General features: G+C 62.1%; 1 protein-coding gene across 3 annotated transcripts; it reads right to left on the bottom strand.

Moving 5' to 3' along the window:
* Positions 1 to 562: 562 nt before the first annotated feature.
* On the bottom strand, positions 563 to 11557 carry RNH1 (ribonuclease/angiogenin inhibitor 1). Of its 3 annotated transcripts, none has more exons than XM_090292074.1 (10): positions 11421 to 11557; positions 5744 to 5848; positions 3942 to 4112; positions 3606 to 3776; positions 3078 to 3248; positions 2830 to 3000; positions 2483 to 2653; positions 2037 to 2207; positions 937 to 1107; positions 563 to 826 (listed from the first exon to the last, which is right to left on the bottom strand). In XM_090292074.1, exons 2-10 carry the CDS (start codon positions 5827 to 5829, stop codon positions 739 to 741), a joined length of 1371 nt encoding a protein of 456 aa, XP_090148200.1. In that variant the 5' UTR covers positions 5830 to 5848; positions 11421 to 11557; the 3' UTR covers positions 563 to 738. The 3 variants fall into 3 exon arrangements, with proteins under 3 accessions (XP_090148200.1, XP_090148192.1, XP_090148208.1); XM_090292066.1 differs by lacking the exon at positions 11421 to 11557 and adding an exon at positions 10584 to 11145; XM_090292082.1 differs by lacking the exon at positions 11421 to 11557 and adding an exon at positions 7959 to 8027.
* Positions 11558 to 17409: the final 5852 nt, after the last annotated feature.

Below are 17409 nucleotides of genomic sequence, written 5' to 3' on the forward strand. Positions count from 1 at the left end.
CCGGCTTGGCCTCCAGGCAGTCTGCTGGTCTCTGAGCTCTCCCAGGCTCACCTTGGACAAATCCTGCCCAGACTGGGGTTGCCTTTCCTGGAAGGAGCCCCACTTCCACGGGGTTGGGGGGGGTCATAGAAGCCAAGGTCTTGGGTACCAAGGACTTCATAGCAATGAACTGGGGTTGCTGGGACCCACGGGTTCCTCCTGATTGTGCCAGTCAGGGCCGGTCACCTGTGCAGGCCAGGTGAGGCCAGCTAGACCGAGGGGGGCCTGCCGTCTTGCCCACAGAGTGCTGCAGGCTCCGTCAGCAGTTCGGAGGCCTGAGGTTGCAGGTGGCCCACGAGCAGCTCCCCGTGGGGCTTTTGAACTGCTGACCAGGGACACGGAGGCCTCTGGCCACAGGTGAGCCAGGCTTCTGAGGGCAGAGTGCATCCCGGCGCCCAGTGTGGGCAGGCCCTGTGCTGGCGTGGCTGCAGGGCCGCAGGGGCCCTGACGGTGCGAGCCGCCAAGTCTGGTGGTCTCCTGTGCAGCTGGGCAAAAGCATCACAAGGAAGGACAAGGACTCCTGTGCTTAAAAAGTACTTTAATAATTACAAAGTGTCCCAAACGTTCTCACAGAAGCCGATTTGAGCGTTTCTCTTCAGTAAAGCTAAGGCACTGGGAGGGAGAGCCCCAAGGGCAACCCAGCCCATGGGGAACTCGGGTGGCCCAGTGGTTTCAGGGGTGGGGCAGGGGTTGCAGGGCTCAGCATATTATCTTCAGGCTCGGCTTCTTCTCCTCCAAGGCCCGCAGGTGGTCTTCTGTTTCCTCCCTCCAGTAGATGTCGTACAGGCTGTGGACACAGGGAGGGCGTCGGCTGGGGCACGACCAGGGCCCCCCCGCCCCCTCCCCGGTCTGCCTGAGCTGGGCAGCCCCGGCCACGCCGCCCGCAGCACCACTTACACCAGCTTCTCCAGGGGGCAGCTGGGCTGCTGGGCGCTCTCCGCCAGCTTCAGGACGCCCACCTCGCTCATGCAGTTGTTGCTGAGGTCCAGCTCCTGCAGGCTGTGACTGGCCAGCAGGAGCAAGGCCAGGCTGCTGCAGCCCTCATCGGTCACCTCGCAGTCCCCCAGCCTGGACGGACGGCAGGGCAGAGGTCAGGACAAAGGGCACGCCCCCCAGGCTGCTGCTGACTGGCTGAGTGGCCTGGGGGTGGGGGGCAGAGTGCATGCAATGCCATGCCCCCCAAGCCCTGAAACACATCTGAACACGCTCATCAAGCCCCCAAGGGCTGTCCCCAGTTCTGTCTCCATGGCCCCGACCAGACTGGGCAGACAGGAGGGCGCAGAGCTCCCTGTGCCAGGCAGCGTCGCCGGCTGACCTGGACTCCACCATGCTGTGGCGCAGGGTGGGCACCTGGTGGCCTTCTGGGAGGAGCAGTGCTGGGAGATGGGAGGAAAACGAGAGGCGAGCCACATACCCACCCCTCACGTCCTCACTGGCCAGGTGGGGAGAGGTGGTGGCCGAGGGAGAGGACGCTGCAGGACACCCAGGCTTCCCGGCTCCAAAGGCCATGGGGGGCGGAGGACAGGCCTGGCGCTCATTCCCACCAGCAGAGGGTGATGCTAAGGTCCGAGGAGCCCCCAGGGTGCCACAGAGCCCTGAGCTGGGACGGGGGAGTGGCAGGCGCCCTGCCCTGCACGGCAGCCGAGCGCCATGGCCACAGGGAAGCCACCAGGGAGGCAGAGGCCAGGACAGAGAACGAAGAACACGAGGCAGAGAGCAGACAGGGAAGGTGCAGAGCCCGGACAGTGGACTCCTGAGCGCTCCCGTTGGACGTGAAAGCCACCCAGGGTCTGGCGTTCCGTCAGCGTAGCCACAGGACATGGCAGAGCGGACGGTGGAGGCAGAAGCCGGGCCCAGACCTGCGCCTCAGGCGCTGACAGCACAGAGCGGTCGGACTGGAGGGACGTGCAGGGCCAGGGCTCCTCCGAGAGGGGGGGTCGGGACCCGTGACTGTGGGGACGGGCCGGGTGCTGCCCCGCACGAGGACGCACGCTCACCAGAGCGCCCGCAGGGCCGCGTCCGGCTGGCTGAGGCCCTGGCACAGCTCCCCGACCCCCGCGTCCCCCAGCTTGTTGTTGCTCAGCTGCAGCTCCTGGAGGCTCCGGTTCTGGGCCAGCATCGTGCTGATGTGCGGGCAGCAGGCAGCCGTGAGGCTGCAGGACTTCACCCTGGGGGACACAAGAGACATGGAGGCGACTGTGGCCCAGGCCTCGGGCAGCCGGGGTCCCCCCATGCCCCCGCCCACCCGCCAAGGAAACTTGGTGCCTTTCTACCTTGGCGACTAACTCACCTGCCTCTCACCCTCGGGGGCAGCTGCAGGTCCTGGTCCTCCCCCCCGGCCCTGCCCCCACCAGGCCACCGCTCCTGGCCCCCACGGCCCTCCTCGTGCGGGGCCCCCTCGGGTGTCTTCCCTCCCCCCGGGCCGCCTGCCCGCCGCACTGACCACAACGACTCCAGCAGGCAGCCGGGCTCCTGCAGGCTCTCGCACAGCAGCCGGAGGCCCTCGTCCCCCACGGCGTTGCCGGCCACGCTGAGCTCCCTCAGGCTCTCCTTGGCCCTGAGCACGCGGCAGAGGTCCCTGCAGCCGCTGGCTGTAATGCCGCACTCCCAGAGCCTACGGGCAGGGGACATGTCACTGCAGGGCCGCCGGGGCTGATGCCGACCCAGTGCCCGTGCAGCGACATTCATGGACACTGCCCACCCCGCTCCGCCCCGATCATGGCCACGCCGCGGAGGGAGGGGGAGGGCCGGCCGGCGACATGAGGCAGAGCTGCCCAGAGCCCGACTCACCACAGGGTCTTGAGCTGGGAACTGGGGCTCAGCAGGCCAGGGCACAGTGCGGCGAGACCGGCGTCCCCCAGCTTGTTGTCGCCCAGCTCCAGGTCACGCAGCGAGGCCTTGGCGGCCACGATGCCACACAGGTCCTGGCAGTTGGCCGAGGTGAGGCCGCAGCTCTCCAGCCTGGGGCACAGGAGGTACTGTTGGGACCGGGAGACCCCACCGAGCGCCGCGCGGCCCCCACCCAGCCCCGCGCTTACTTGAGTGACTCCAGCGGGCAGGCGGAGTCCGCCAGGCCCTGGCACAGGGTCCGGACGCCGGCCTCGCCCATGTCGTTGCTGTTCACCACGAGCTCCTTCAGCTTCCGCGTGGCCCTGAGCACTGCGGCCAGGTGCTCGCAGCCGGCGGCTGTCAGGCCGCAGTACTGCAGCCTGGGGACAGGCGGGCGGTCAGGCAGACACTGCCAGGCAACGACAGCACAGCCGTGGCCAAGAGGACCCTCCTGGGGGCCACTCGTGAACCCAGGCTCTGGAGTCCCGGGACCGGGTACGCAACACCCAGCCTCCTCCCGCCACTGCTGAGCGCATCTGCGCATTCACCGTGCGAGGCCGCCCACACGCAGGCACGGGGTCAGCGGCCAGCTGCCAGATCCTTTGAGAGGGTCACAGCCTGAGTCACGGGGAACATCTGTCCCTAAGAGCCCCCTCCTCACACCTCCCTGCAGCCAACATGGGGGCGGCTCAGGCAGGAGAGCAGGCTGCCTGGGGACCCGGCAGGGGCACACTCACTGCAGCCTCTCGATGCGGCACTGGGGGTCCAGGAGCCCTTCGCAGAGAAGCCGCAGGCCTGCGTCCCCGATCGTGTTGTAGCTGAGGTCCAGCTCGCACAGGGAGGGCACAGCACGCAGCGCGGCGGACAGGGGCCCGCCACTGGCCTCCGTCAGGCAGCAGTTCTGGAGGCTGCAGGGCCACACGCCCGCCGTCAACAGAGGCCACGCGGCCAGTCCGTGCGGGGCTGTGGGGCCCTGGGCAAGGGCGGGGGGGCTGTGAGAGGCGGTGAGTCTCGCCGGGGGTCAGGGCGGCCCAGGCCCCCCACATCTGGCCGTGTGGCCCGCACGGGCTCACCTGAGCTTCTGGACCTTGCAGGTGGGGCCCTGCAGGCCCTGCAGGACCAGGCGAGTGCCAGTGTCGCCCAGCTCGTTGGAGCAAAGGTTGAGCTCGGTCAGGGCGCGGTTGTCCCGGAGCGCAGAGCTCACGTCCTTGCAGCGCCCCCCCGTGATGCCACAGTCGACCAGCCTGTGGACAGACACGCAGGCGGCCGTGTCACCAGCAGGCCGTGACCCCGTCAGTGGGCCAAGAGCAGGGTGGTCATGACCATGACGTTTTAAAGAACTGAGACAAAAAAAGTGAGTGGGTCATCCCGTGACACTCCGGTTGAAGAGGCTGGCGTGTGTGCTGATGTACGTCAGGGCGCGTGCACTCGCGGGCACAGTGGGCGTGTCGAGCTCCCGTTGTCCGCAAGCCCCTCGACGGTCACACCCAGGGAGCAGCCTGAGCAACAAGGCCCACGGGAAACCAGACGGCATGCCCCCAGGACCAGGACCGCTGCGTCTGCGGGACATCAAACAAGCCCTGGGGGCTGGGGGTGACGCCCGCAAAGGCACAAGGAGGGGTCAGAAAGCCCAGTCAGGGCCCTGGCCAGGGCTCAGGTGGCTGGAGCGCCATCCTGTGCACCAAAAGGCTGCAGGTTCGATTCCGGGTCGGGGCACATGCCTAGGGTGCGGGTTCAATCCCACTGGCAAGTGTCTCCCTCCGCACTTCCTCTCTCTCTCAAATCAATAAGACATATCCTCCGGTGAGGATTAAAACCCCTTAAAAAAATATTAGTCAACTGTTGGTACACACTCAAAAAAAAAAAAAAAAACCCAGTAAGGCGAAGGCCCGGTCATGACCATTCTGACAAGATCCACCGAGGACCAGGCTCCAGTCAGAAGGCAAAACCACAGAAATGGGCTGCGAGCCGACTGCCAATCACCAGGGAAAACGGGCTGCTTTCTTTTAATAAAAATTTTTTGTTTACTCATTCTGGTAAAAATCCTCCAGGTTGCAGACCAGCCGACACACAACCTGAACAGGAGGCCACAGGGACAGTCAGGAGCGACCATGTGCCATCGCGACCGAACACCCCAGAGTCCGATATGCCAGGCAGGACACATCATTATTTCCGTGTATTCTTGCCAAAAGTGTGTGACTCAGCCACAAGAAGATGTCACAGGGACTCTCCAGATCAGAGCTGAGCCAAGAGACTGACAACCAAGGACAAGGAGGAACAGAGGGACCGTCCCAGACGGGAGGGGCCGGATGCCACGCAGGTTCCTGCACTAATTGAGCCAAGGAAGGACCCAGCGGGAAAGCGGCCGTGGGGGGCTCCTCGGTTTGACCAATGTCCCAGGTGATGGGTGTGACTCCGGGGGAGCGGGGCAGAGCGAGCCCCCAAACCATGTCCACAGCCCTCCTGTGAACCTAACCCTGTCTCAAGCCAGTTCCATAGACAAGAAGGGGGCACGTAGGTGGTGGTGTGAGGCCTGAGTTACGGCTGAGAGACAGGCAAGGCCGGGACGGGGTCCGGCAGCACCTCCATGAAGCGGGCAGAGGGACTGTCCCTGAGGAAGGGGCCGAGGCAGAGACCACCAGCAGCGGCTCCGCCTGCCGCCTCACAGCCTCTAAGCCAGGTCTTGCCCACAGGCATGAGCCACGAATGGGCTTACACTTTTAAATGTTTGGGGGAAAATACGAGAATAGCATCTCCCCCCGCCCCCCCATGCGAAAATCTTACAGTTGCACGCTGTGTGTCCATGAGGAGGGTGCTTTCAGCGCCCACGTGGGGCCAGCCGCCCGCCCGCCACCCACGGGGACCCGGCACGTACCTGACCAGCTGGCTCTGCTGCATCCGGGGCAGGAGCTCCGTCCACCGCACGTCGCTGAGCTGCTCATAGTGCAGGTCCAGACTCATGGTGACAGGCTCGTGCTTCCTGGGCGGAAGGCAGAAAGAGGAGGGCGTCTGGGCCGGTCCCTCAGTGCTTCCGCAGCGAGAAACCCAGCAGGGGGCACCACAGTCGCTCCCCACCCCACCTGCACCTGTCCGCACCTGTCCCCACCTCGGCCTCCAGGAATAAAAACGGGGGAGGGCAGAGGGAGCGCATACCCACTGGCTGCTCTGGCAAAGGCCACCAGGGCCACAGAACTTTTGAACAAGACAGTGGGAGCAGAGCCTCCTGCACCTGCTTTTGTGGGTATGTCCTGCCTGGGAGAGGGCGGGACCGGGGCTCGCCACCTCTCGTTTTCCTGGGCAAGGATGGGTTGGGGAGGGGTGCCCGTGGGCCTGGGCACAGCACGGAGACCCAGCTGGGGAGCACAGGACGGGCAGTCCGCGCAGCGCTCTGCAAACTCAGCCAGCTTTCCCTCCGAAAACAACAGGGACACGTGGGCTGGGCCATCCACAGAGCCAGAGACAACTACCCCCACCGGATGCCAGGAACCCAGGCTTCACCACCTTGAAGCAGCTGCGTGGGAGGGACAAGTGCCTATAGTCGGGTGACAGCTCTCCCAGGAGCACCAACCTTGGGTGCCTAGGACAGGACACAGCAGGTGGGGTGGGGACCCCAGGCCCAGCTTCTGTGGTCCCTTTCTGGGGGCCTGGGTCTTGGGACAAGCCAGGGCACAGCCCCTGCCCCGCCATGGGGCAGGCTGAGAAAAAAGCAGGGCTTCCGGCAGCAGGTCACAGGCCCTGAACCTCCCTGGGAACCAGCCGCAACCTGAAGGGACCAGAAGCCTGAGGCCTGCAGTGGGGCCAGCCTCGTGGCTGAGCTGCGCAGGGGCAGTGCCTGGGCGTCTGGGTTCATTCAAGAGCAACGGAAAGCCCTGGAAATGATGCGACTGGAGCTGCCCTTTAGGATGATCCTGCCAAACGGATGACTCAGCCCCACGTGAGGTCCTGGTTCCCCAAAACCCTGGGCTCCTGAGAACTGTGCCTCACTCAGAACCCCCACTTCCTGGTCCTGAGAACTCCGCCCCACTGGTGTTGGTCCGAGCCTGGCACTGCCCAGCCTCGCTGACGGAGGCCCCCCTCCCAGTCCACCACTGGTTCAGGGCCCAGTCAGCGGGGTGGGGGTGGGGGGCAGGCAAAGGCTCCAGTCCCACTCCTGCTGACCGACAACCAGCAGGTCCCAGTACGTGGGCCTGCTGAGACGGGGCGAGGGTGCTGCGACTGGCCACGTCACCCAGGTGTCACACAGAGGAGCCAAGAGCTGCCAGCCCACAGCTCAGAGCCAGTGAGCAAGCAGGAACCCACCGCCCAGGCCCGGAGCCCAGGGTGTGGTCAGCCAAACCCTGACCCAGAATCCACCGACCTGGCAGGAGGGGAGAGCTGCTGCTGCTTCTCACCCCTCCCCGCCTGGAGGGACCGGAGCCTCCAGTCCCAGGGCTGTGCCTTCAGGCCGGACCCCCTCCCCGAGGCCAGTCCGCCGCCAGGGAGCGCCACCCACCTGAGGTGGTCTGAGCTTAAGAGCAGAGACAGGGACACACCCCTGGGCTTCACCAGCATTGGGGTGCCCCCTTCGTTGGGCCCCATGAAAACGTCTGATGTCCCCCAAAGTCACCCCCAGTTAAGGCCCCTGACCTAGAACAGCACAAGCACCTTTCAGGCTCCCCAGCTGGGCTCCTCCCCAGGGTCCCAAGGGTGGGATCCCGGAGCGGAGCGACGCCCCTAATCAGTGGTTCCAAGTGTGACCACAGGCCGCTCTCCGGGGCCTGCGCTGGGCTCGGGCCTTCGCTGGGACGGCGCCCCGGGGTGCGTCCACCGGGTCAGCGCGTCCCGGGCCCGGAGAGCCGGCGCCCCTGGACCATAGGCCCCCTCTGCCCGCGCGGGGGGCTCCGCACGGGGTTCTGCGCGGTCCCTGCGAGAGGACAGGCCGCACTCTGCCGGCACGCGCACAAGGATGCCAGCGCCAGGCCGCGCCCTTCTCGGGCCGCAGGAAGCGCCAGCGGGGGCCGCACTAGTTCGCTCGGTCCACCAGGGGCGCCGCGGAAGGTCCTCTCCAACCCGGCCGGCCCGCTGAGGCCCCAGGACCCTCGAACTCATACCTCACCTTGTGCCGCTGCCGCCGCCGCCACTTTAGAGTGGACACTGCTTCCGCCAGGGCTCTGGCCGGGGGCGGGGCCTCGGGCGGCGGGGCGGGGCCTCGGGCGGCGGGGCGGGGCCAGGACCACTAGGGCCGGGGGCGCGCGGGGCCACGTGCCAGCCCCCAGAGCAGGGGGCAGGGAACGCGCCAGCTCGTGGGTCCGACCCCACTGAGGCCACCGCCCCCTGTTCGTCCCTGCCTCCTCCCGGCCCCAGGGCCCCAGGGCGGCGCGGGTTTCCCGGGAGCAGCAACAAAGCACCTGAGCCACGTCTGTGCTCCGAAACAGGAGACGCAGTGGTTGAGGACGATTTGTTGTGGACACGGTGCCAAGGGTGTAGCTGTCGTTAGGCCTGCGTGCGCCATTTTGCTTGTGTGAAACGCGTGCACACCCATGTCTACCCACCCACCCTGAGAAGTATTCACGCAGGCGCTTAGGCGACACTTCAAAGTGTCCTTATGCGGCCTTTGGTAACTGTCCAAACCTGGAAACAATCTAAATGTCAAGCAGCGGGAAAAGGGTTAAATAATGTATAACACACCCACACTCCTAGTTATAAATGTTCTCCACAGGGAAGGACCCTCGGGGTCACACTGTTAAGTTTCAAGCGTGGCGGTGCCTCGCCAGACGTAGCGCAGGCCGCCTCTGAGGACGCCCACAGCTCCAGCGAGTGACGCAGTCACCTATTCAAGTGTCCCCTATGCTTGCCGCGACAGGGATGCGCGTGCGTCATCAGTTCCACCGTTTACCGAACCCCTGCTGTGCGCCAGCCACTGTTCCCGGGGTACATGGGCGAGCAAAGCGGGGCACAGGGAGCTCAGGTCCAGTGGGGAATAAAATTTATAAGTCAAATAGTATTTAGATGGTGGAAAGTGCCCAGGGGAGGTGCTGCAGGAGAAAGGTGATCCCGAGTGCTTAAGTGAGGGGCGGGGCCAGGTAAGTCCCTGGGGGCGACAGCGCTTTGAAGGCGGAGGAATGCAGCCTCCAGAAGCGGGGGCAGGTCAAGAAGCAGATTCTCCCGGGACTCTGGAAGTAGCCAGCCCTGTGGAGACTTTGATTTGAACCCCTGCAGCCCATTTTGGACTTCTGACCCCCAGAAGTGTGAAGTCACAAATTGAAGGTAGTTTGTTTCAGCAGCAGGAAACCAATGCACTATGCAGCTGCTGTGACACTTCTCACTTAAGAATCAGTACATACGTACACATGAATATATACATACATGAATAGGTATAAGGGAGCAAAAAAAAAAAAAACCGAACAATTATTCTCTGGTGGTCAAGCCCCATGTAGTCCAGGCTTCGACTACGTGTTTCAGGAACCCATCTGTATCAGTGCACCAGATGGCATTGTTGTGAGAGGCTGCATTCGGCTTCAGTGAATTTTTTAAGACTCTCTGAAAGCATTTACCCATTTCATGATGAGTGATTTACGAGCACACTTGACCACAGCACGCTGAGTGTTCAGCAGTTTTTGACCAAAAATGGCGTGAGCCCTGTGCCCCTCCCTCCCTATTCACCCCATCTTCCCCCGGGCAACTCTATTTTTGTTTCTCCAGATGAAAAAAAAGTCCTCAGAGGGAAACGTTTTGCTCATGTGGAAGAGGTGAAACAAAAAACAGCGGGAGCACTAAAAGGCACCAACATTGAAGAGCTCAAAACTGTTCTGGGCAGTGGAATAAACTTCCTGACAGGTGCACTGCAGCAGGTGGAGAGCACTTGGAAGGTGGCTTAAGTGTAAACACGTGAGGACAAATACACAATTTTTTTAATGAATAAATTCATTTTGGGGGGTCCCCCTTGTATGTATGCAACCCAACTTTTAAAGGCCATATTGTGTGCCACCGTCTGATGGTATTCAGTTTATTCACCAACCTCTACAGGCTGACACTGGGCTGTTCTCAGGTTTTCAGGCTTTACAGCATATTCTGAAACGCGTTATCTTCCTGCTCCCTACTGTGGACAGGAAGGGGGCCACACACGAAACCCTACGAGCTGAGGGGCGGCTTGCATGGGGGGCCCTACCGATGCAGAGATGGAAAGTAACCGCACAGGACGGTGTGAACATAAGAACTCCTAACTAAGAGGGTCATGGCGGCAGTCAGGTCCCAGGCCTGCGGCCTCCTGGACGAAAGTCCACCTCGGCCTCAAGCAAGCCTGTCTACCGTCTCTGGGCGCCTAAGAGGACAGCCTCGGAGATGTCCGAGGAATCCCCTTTCCAGGCTCCACCAGAGCAGGAGGCCCCAGAACCCGCCCGGTTATCCTGTTCCCCGCACACCATCTCCATGCGCGACAAATGGTAATGAGCTCACCTGCACCCACCAACCTAAAAGCAGCAGGTGTCTCTCCGGGTTACTCTTTCTCCAATCCAGAGATTTCCCTGCTTTGCTTCCTCCCGCCTCCTTAACCTACCGCGGGTAAATGTCCTGTAACCGCCTTACACCTGCTCCTTTTATTCTAATTTGCAACATAAACTGCAAAACTGCCGTTGTCGGAAGCGTTTGCTGAATCCACTGAGATTTTAATTCCCGGCGACTGTCCGTCTGGCTCTGATAAAGGCATCAGAACCCTTCCAGGTTTGGACACCTCTTACCTGGACACCATCCTAGAGGGGGGCCTGCCTGGTTTCACGGCCCTTCCAAGGCACTGCCGCACTGCCGCCCCCGACAGCTGCAGAAGGCCCCCGGCTTTCCCCGCGCCCGCGTGGCTCCAGACCCGCGCGGGCACCCTGGCTGGCGCCCGCCCAGTAACGGCAAGTGCGGGCCCAGTTTGTGCATCTCCCCAGTCCTTGCGACATCCCTGGCCCGCGGCCCGCCGACGTGCCGTCCCAGCTACGTCTTCCCTGCCGCACCGGAGCCGCCGACCCAGCGCCCCCCAGGTCCTCAGGTGGCCTAAGAGGGCAGCGTTGCCGGACGGGCACATGGCCGCGCCCGAGGCCCACTACCCTGTGGGTGCGCCCCGGGGGAGTCTTCTGCCAGGGCTGGCCTTCCTGGGGGCCGGTTCCTTCGGGAGGAAGGTCGAGAATTGCTCAGTTTGGGGGAGAAAACCTGGCTAACCCAGCCTTAGCGAACCAGGGGTTCATGCCGGCGGACCCCGCGACAGCCCTGGGGCCCAAACACTGAGACACCGGTCGCGCAAGCGCCGCGCCCCGACTCCCAGCGTGTCCAGAAACGGGGCCAGCGCGCACGCGCGAAGACGCACGGAGCGCGCTGACGTCAGCCCGCCTCGCCCGCCCCGCCCCCGGGCCTGGGTCGGCCCCGCGGCCCCCTGGCCCGCCCCCGCGAGCGCGTGCGTCGCCCGAGCAGCACGACCGCAGTAGCGCCTGGCGCGAGTCCGCAGGCGGCCCGACCAAGGCCGGCGCCAGTCAGGGCGGACCCCGGGCTGGCCGTCCGACGGGCCCGCGGGTTGTGGGACGGCGGGAGTGACTGACCTACAGACGACGGCGGACTGTTTCTGGCCTGTCACCGGGAAGGAGCGGCACTCTTCCGACAGGGGCCAGGGAGGGCCTGGCGGGACGGGTCTCACTACCCGGTACAAGCCCGCAATGGGGGCGTGGCGTGGAGTGGAGGTGCGGCCCAGGCCTAGTGGGCGGGGCGGAGCCTCTGTGTGGCCGCGTGGGGCGGGGCCAAGGTGAGGGGCGGGGCTGGAGGGCGGGGCCTCTGTGTGGCCTCGTGGGCGGGGCCAAGCTGAGGGGTGTGGCTGGTGGGCGGTCCCGTGGGCGGGCTGGGCCTCGCGGGGGCTGGCGCCTGTTATCCCCGCCACCCACAGGGTTGCTTTGGGACCTGGGGCGGATGGAGGGTCTCGCGCGTGCCGTGGCGGGCCTCGGACACCCGACGTGGTGAGGACGGGGCCTGGAGCTCGCATCTCCGGCCGGGCTGGGACCGAAGCGTGGCGGGCAGGCGCTGGGTTTGGTGACTTGGAGCAGAGTCCGGGTCTAGGTCTCAAAATTCTGCACGACGGTCCTCTGCTGAGCCCTGACAGCGCCGTAGAGCGGAGACAAACGGACGTTCATGGACGGGTAGACAGACTCGAAAGGAAGCGTCAGCGTTTTTCGTTGAGGCAGCGTTAAGGATCGGTGGGTAATGTTTGGTTCCTCCGACATTGCCGGTGAGCGTTAGTACCTGTGCCCCGCTGCGTCGCCGGTGCAGAGGTTCAACCTTGAGCAGAACAGACAAATCCTGGAGAATCGAGGGTTGCGTTTGGTGTAAGTTTGCTGGTGAGGGATCCTGCCCGTTCCTGTTTCTCTGAAAATACCTTTGTGTGTCCCCTGGGTTTGAAGGACACTTACGCTGGGTATAGAATGACAGGCTTGCAGTCACTTCCGTCAGCGCCCTGAGGATGGCATTCCGTTGTCTTCTGGCTTCTGCGCCTTCTGTCTGTCGTTGCCCCTCTGAAGATGGCACGTGTTCCCGGGTGCTTTAAAGAGCTCCTCCTTACAGGGCGGGGCAAAAGCAGGTGTACAGTGGTGAGCACGTGGAACACAAGACTGGCTTCTTATATTATTATGTGCTAATTATTGTGTTAGTTTCCACGCTAACTCCCGTGAACCTGCTGTTGCCCTGCTCCGTGTTGTCAGCCAGCAGCTCCCCGTCCCCACGGCCCCACTGCCCATGCTTTCTGCCCTGTGCTCAGTCGCGCTCCGAAACCAGTAAACGGGTAATTCCAGAAATCAACACTTCATAAAATTTTTAAAGATTTTATTTATTTATTTTTAGAGAGAGGGGAAGGGAGGGAGAGAAACATCATGGTGTGGTTGCCTCTCATAAGTCCACCAGCTGGGGACCTGGCCCACCACCCAGGCACGTGCCCTGACTGGGAATGGAACCCGCGACTTTTTGTTTTGTGGGATGACACTCAACCAACTGAGCCACGACGATCAGGGCAACACTTCATACGTTTTCAGTTGCACACGGTTCTAAGTAGTGTGATGGAATCTGTTGCCGTCCCACGTGGTCCCTCCCAGGATAGGACGGGAGCCATGCCTTTGTCCAGCGTATCCGCACTAGACACACTCCTTCCCATCAGTCACTCAGCCATCTCAGTGATTGGTCAACAGTGACAGTGCCGCCTGCATTTACGAGCCCTGATCTGACTCCGTGGTGGTCCATGCGCAAGACCAGTGGCACTGGACGTTCAGATGTGCCGAAGAGGAGTGTCCAGTGCTTCCTTTACGTGAAAAGTGGGCACAAGACCAGATACTCAGAGAGAGAGGCCGTGCTCATGTGAGCTTTTATTGCAGTATATTGTAATTGTTTTACTTTGCTATTAGTTATTGTTATTCATTTCTTACTGCATCTAACTTATAAATTAAACTGTCACAGGTACGTATGCACAGAAAAAGTGCACTCTGTGGAGGGTTCAGGTCCATCCGTGACTTCAGGCATCACGGGGGGTTTGGGATGTACACCCCGCGGGTGAGGGGGACGGTTTCTGTGTCTGCATGTGTTTTTCCTTGTATTTATTCTTCTCAACGCCCACAGTGCTTCCGGAACATGTAGCTTGATAATCTGTTATCAGCTTGGGGGAATTCTGAGCTCTTCTTTCTTGAGGTATTTTGGATGCTCATTCTCATTCTGCTCTTCATCTGGAGCTGCAATTCAAAGTATGCTCGACCAGCCCTGGCCGGTGCAGCTCAGTGGGTTGGGTTTCATCCCAGGCCGCGGGTTCAGTTCCTGGTCAGGGCACATGCCTGGGTCACAGGCTTAGTCAGAGGCAGCCAATCGATGGTTCTCTCCCTCGCTCTCTCCTTCCCGTCCCTCGCTCTCTAAACTCAGTAAGCATGTCCTTGGATGAAGGCGTGTGTATGATGCTCGGCCCTCTCACTGCCCCACGTTTGTCACGCTCCTTACTGGGCCTGCTGTCCTTGGTTCTGTTTCATTCCAGTTCCTGTCTGTTGAACTGCCCTCTAGGTCACCGATTCCCTTTATTAGTATGTCATCTCCTGTCAACCCCATCCACTGAGCTCGTAAGTTTACTCTATTTTTATCTTTCAGAATTTTCATTTACTTGTTTTTGTTTTCAGGGCTCCCCCTGCCCACACTTGTTAACTTGTCTTTTGGCTCCTGAGTATGTTATGTGTAGTTACTTTCAAGTCCTGTCTGGTGACTCCGCTGTCTGCGTTCCTTGGGGTCTCTTGTATCCATCGCACTTCCTGGCAAGCCTAGTACTTCTGACTGAGTGCAGCGCCCCCGTGTATGGAGCCTTGGAGAACAGAGGTCGTATGTGCCCTGGACAGCGTTCTCCTCGTCACAGAGGCCACTAGGTTACACTCACCAGCAATGGCTAGACCACCTGGGAACCCTTGCAGTCAGTGGTCTCTTTCCTGCTCGCTCTTGTTCAGGATGTAGCTCTCCCAGGATGCAACCTGGAGGACTTACGGGCACCCGTCCCCTCACATGGGCCCTGACACGCACCCTCTCCACGCCGCTCTGGGCCGCAGACAGTTCTGACCAGCCCCTCGGCCTCACACCTCTGTCTCCTAATCAGTAGGCGCTCCCGGCGGGGCCCAATCCTCCAGCTTAGCCTCCGCCTTCCTCACTGTCTGGGTGGCAGCCTGACAGGCATGTGGGTTTTTGCCTTAACACTGTGCTCAGCCTTTTGGGTCTCAGAAACTGGGACCACCTCCCTCTTTTCAAGATTTCGAAGTGTGACCTGTACTGGGGTTCACACCCCAAGCCCTTGGGAAGCTCAACAGGAAGTGCTTCTAAGAAACGGATATGACTCGGTGTCTTTGCAAGTGGGAGGCCATTGTCTGCCCGCGCCCTACCCTCTCGGTGAGGGGAGCAGAAAGGAGAAATGATTTTCCGTGCAGGACACGGGACTTGCTGGAGCTGTTAATTGACACCAACGTGCAAGAAACATGCCACAGACTTGCTTTTGTAGCTAAAATCAGGTCTGCTCCATGCTGCCCCTGGCTGGGTGTCACAGGCAGAGTCCTCTGGTGGCCGGTGCAGTGTGGCTGCCAGGGAGATCAGAGAGGGGGCCACATGGGGGTCGTGACAGCTCCTCAGCTCGGACCCGGGATAGGAAGGCTGGGGTGACGGGGGCAGAGCCAGGCACGGCAAGGCCCACACTCCTGTTGGCAGCATTCCGTGGGAGGGTGGGGGGCAGGGCTGGGGGGAAGTGTCAATGAGGACCAAGAGCCTTCTGGTGGGGGACAGGAGTACCAGGCGAATGGGGTGAGTCTGGGGGCAGATGATGAACTGGCTGCTGACCAGCTCTCTGAGGGTCTGCGCGGGAAGGGAGCACAGTGGCGTGGCTGTGGACAGACAGAGGGAAGGGGCGGGGCCTCTGTGAGGGCTCTGGCTCTCCGTTCCCACTGGTCAGATCCCTGAGGAGCGGCTGCAGTCACAGAGCACCCAGCCTGCAGGGGCCCTTTCCCCTTCCACCCTGCCCACGGACGCCTAGGCAGCTACAGACCACCCCCACCTCAAGGGCCAGCCCACCCAGGCCCTGGCGATTTCCGTGGGGTGAGGGGGCAGCACAGACTGAAGCCTGGAGCCCAGTTTGTGTCTTAATTCCACTTCTTGAGAAAACGTAGGTTCACACGAAGCTGTTAGAAATAATACAGGGGGTCCCTGTACCTCCCAGCTGGCCTCACTGGTGGTGACACCCGCCCCAGATGGCCGAGTATGTGCAGTGGGCCTCTGAACCAGCCCTCGGAGCCCAGAGTCACCACCCGAACATTGTCCCCAACAGCTGCTGTCTCGGGCCACTGTGAGGCTGAGCCTGTCTGCAAATGTGGACACAAGGGCCAGTGGGCACATCCGTTCACCTTGGGGCTAACCCACGTCTGTCCAGGAAAGCTGCCTATCTGCCCTGACCAGCGTGGTTCAGTGTGCTGAGTGTACTCCCACAAAGCAGAAGGTCGCTGGTTCGATTCCCGGTCAGGGCATGTGCCTGGGTTGTGGGTTTGGTCCTCAGTTGGGGCACCTATGAGAGGCAACCGATCAATGTTTCTCTCTCACATCAGTGTTTGTACCCCTTTGTTTCATCCTCTTCTCTTCTTAAAATAAAATCTTTAAAAAATGTTTTTAAAAAGCTGCCTATTTGATATGTGAAGGTGTGTGTGGGTCTGTGGTGACACGCACGGTCGCAGGGACGGGGCAGTGGTGACACACGGGGCTCGGTCGCAGGGCCAGGGCCGTGGTGACAATGTGCAGCACAGAGCAGTCGATGGTGAAAAGGATGATCCGTGGCCCCCTCAGCGCAGGAGGAGCCGAGATGCACTTCACTCAGTGAGAGCAGCCAGACCCTGTGGTCACTCAGGGGACACCCTGGGAAAGGCAAGCCGGGGCGGGGGAGGGAGCAGTGATCACCAGGGGTTGGTGGCGTGGGGACAGCCTGGCCCCCCAGGCCTCAGGGTCATGGGCACACGGGGGGTCACAGCGTGGGGAGCCTTGGGGCAGCGGGCACGCCTGTCGGTGCCCGGCTCTCACTGGGAACAGACTTGGTTGGTCAGGGGCTGGGGCCCGTGCAGGCGCCTTCATTCCGGCATCCTGGAAACTCGAGGTTCCAGGCCCATCCTGACCTCACTGTGGGAAAGCTCTGCCAAAGGTGGAGGTGCCTGGCAGCACCCCACCCTGGGGCTGTCCCAGGGGCCCAGGACTGGGCAGGCCCTGAGTACCCTCTGCTCTCCGCCAGGACCAGGAGCAGATGTCCACCGCCCACCGTTGACACCGCCGGGTGATTCCTCCAGGGCTTCACTGACCAGGTAAGGCTGCCCAGGGAGACCCATCCCCAGGACAGACGCTCCCTGTCCCTGCAGCCCAGGCCAGCCTCCCCTGCTCAGCCCCAACCTTGAGCGCCTCTGAGGCTGAGGTTCGGGGCCAGGACTCATCCTGGGGACTATGGCTCCAGAGGGAAGGCCAGTCAGCCAGGGCTGGGGACCAGGCGGGGGCCCAATCGGCAGCCAGTGTCTGGTTCCTCATTGGGGTAGCCTCTCCCGGGCTCTGGGGCTCTGCTGCCCCCCACGTCATCGGTCAGGCTGACCTGGCCCTTAGAACCAGGTGGCCTTGGGGGCAGCCACTTGTCCAAGAGCCATGTCCCCACCAGCACAGTCTACCAGAGGAGGAGTCCCAAGCCCCCCTGGGGTCACTGCTCATGCTGTCCCTTCCACACCTGCTGTCCCCATGACCCCCTTCGTGCTCACCCTGAATCTGTGGGACACCTACATCCTGGAGGGTAAGCACACACTCAGTGGCCACGCATACGCTGTCCTAAAGGTGCACAGAAGTGACCTGGGCGCAGGGCCCCAGAGGGAGCTGGGCAGGAACGGGGTGGGTCCTTTGCTGGCTGGCCTCCCCCATCCCCGTGGCACTGCCCCTGGCACTCCCGGGCACAGGTAGACCCTCCCCCAGGTGTGGCACACATCAGAACACAGCAGCGGCCCGCTCGAGGTGCCATGGGGGGACAGGTGG

The sequence above is a fragment of the Furipterus horrens genome, unplaced genomic scaffold (genome assembly GCF_987537825.1).
Source record: "Furipterus horrens unplaced genomic scaffold, mFurHor1.1.pri manual_scaffold_2, whole genome shotgun sequence".
Taxonomy (NCBI): Eukaryota; Metazoa; Chordata; class Mammalia; order Chiroptera; family Furipteridae; genus Furipterus; species Furipterus horrens.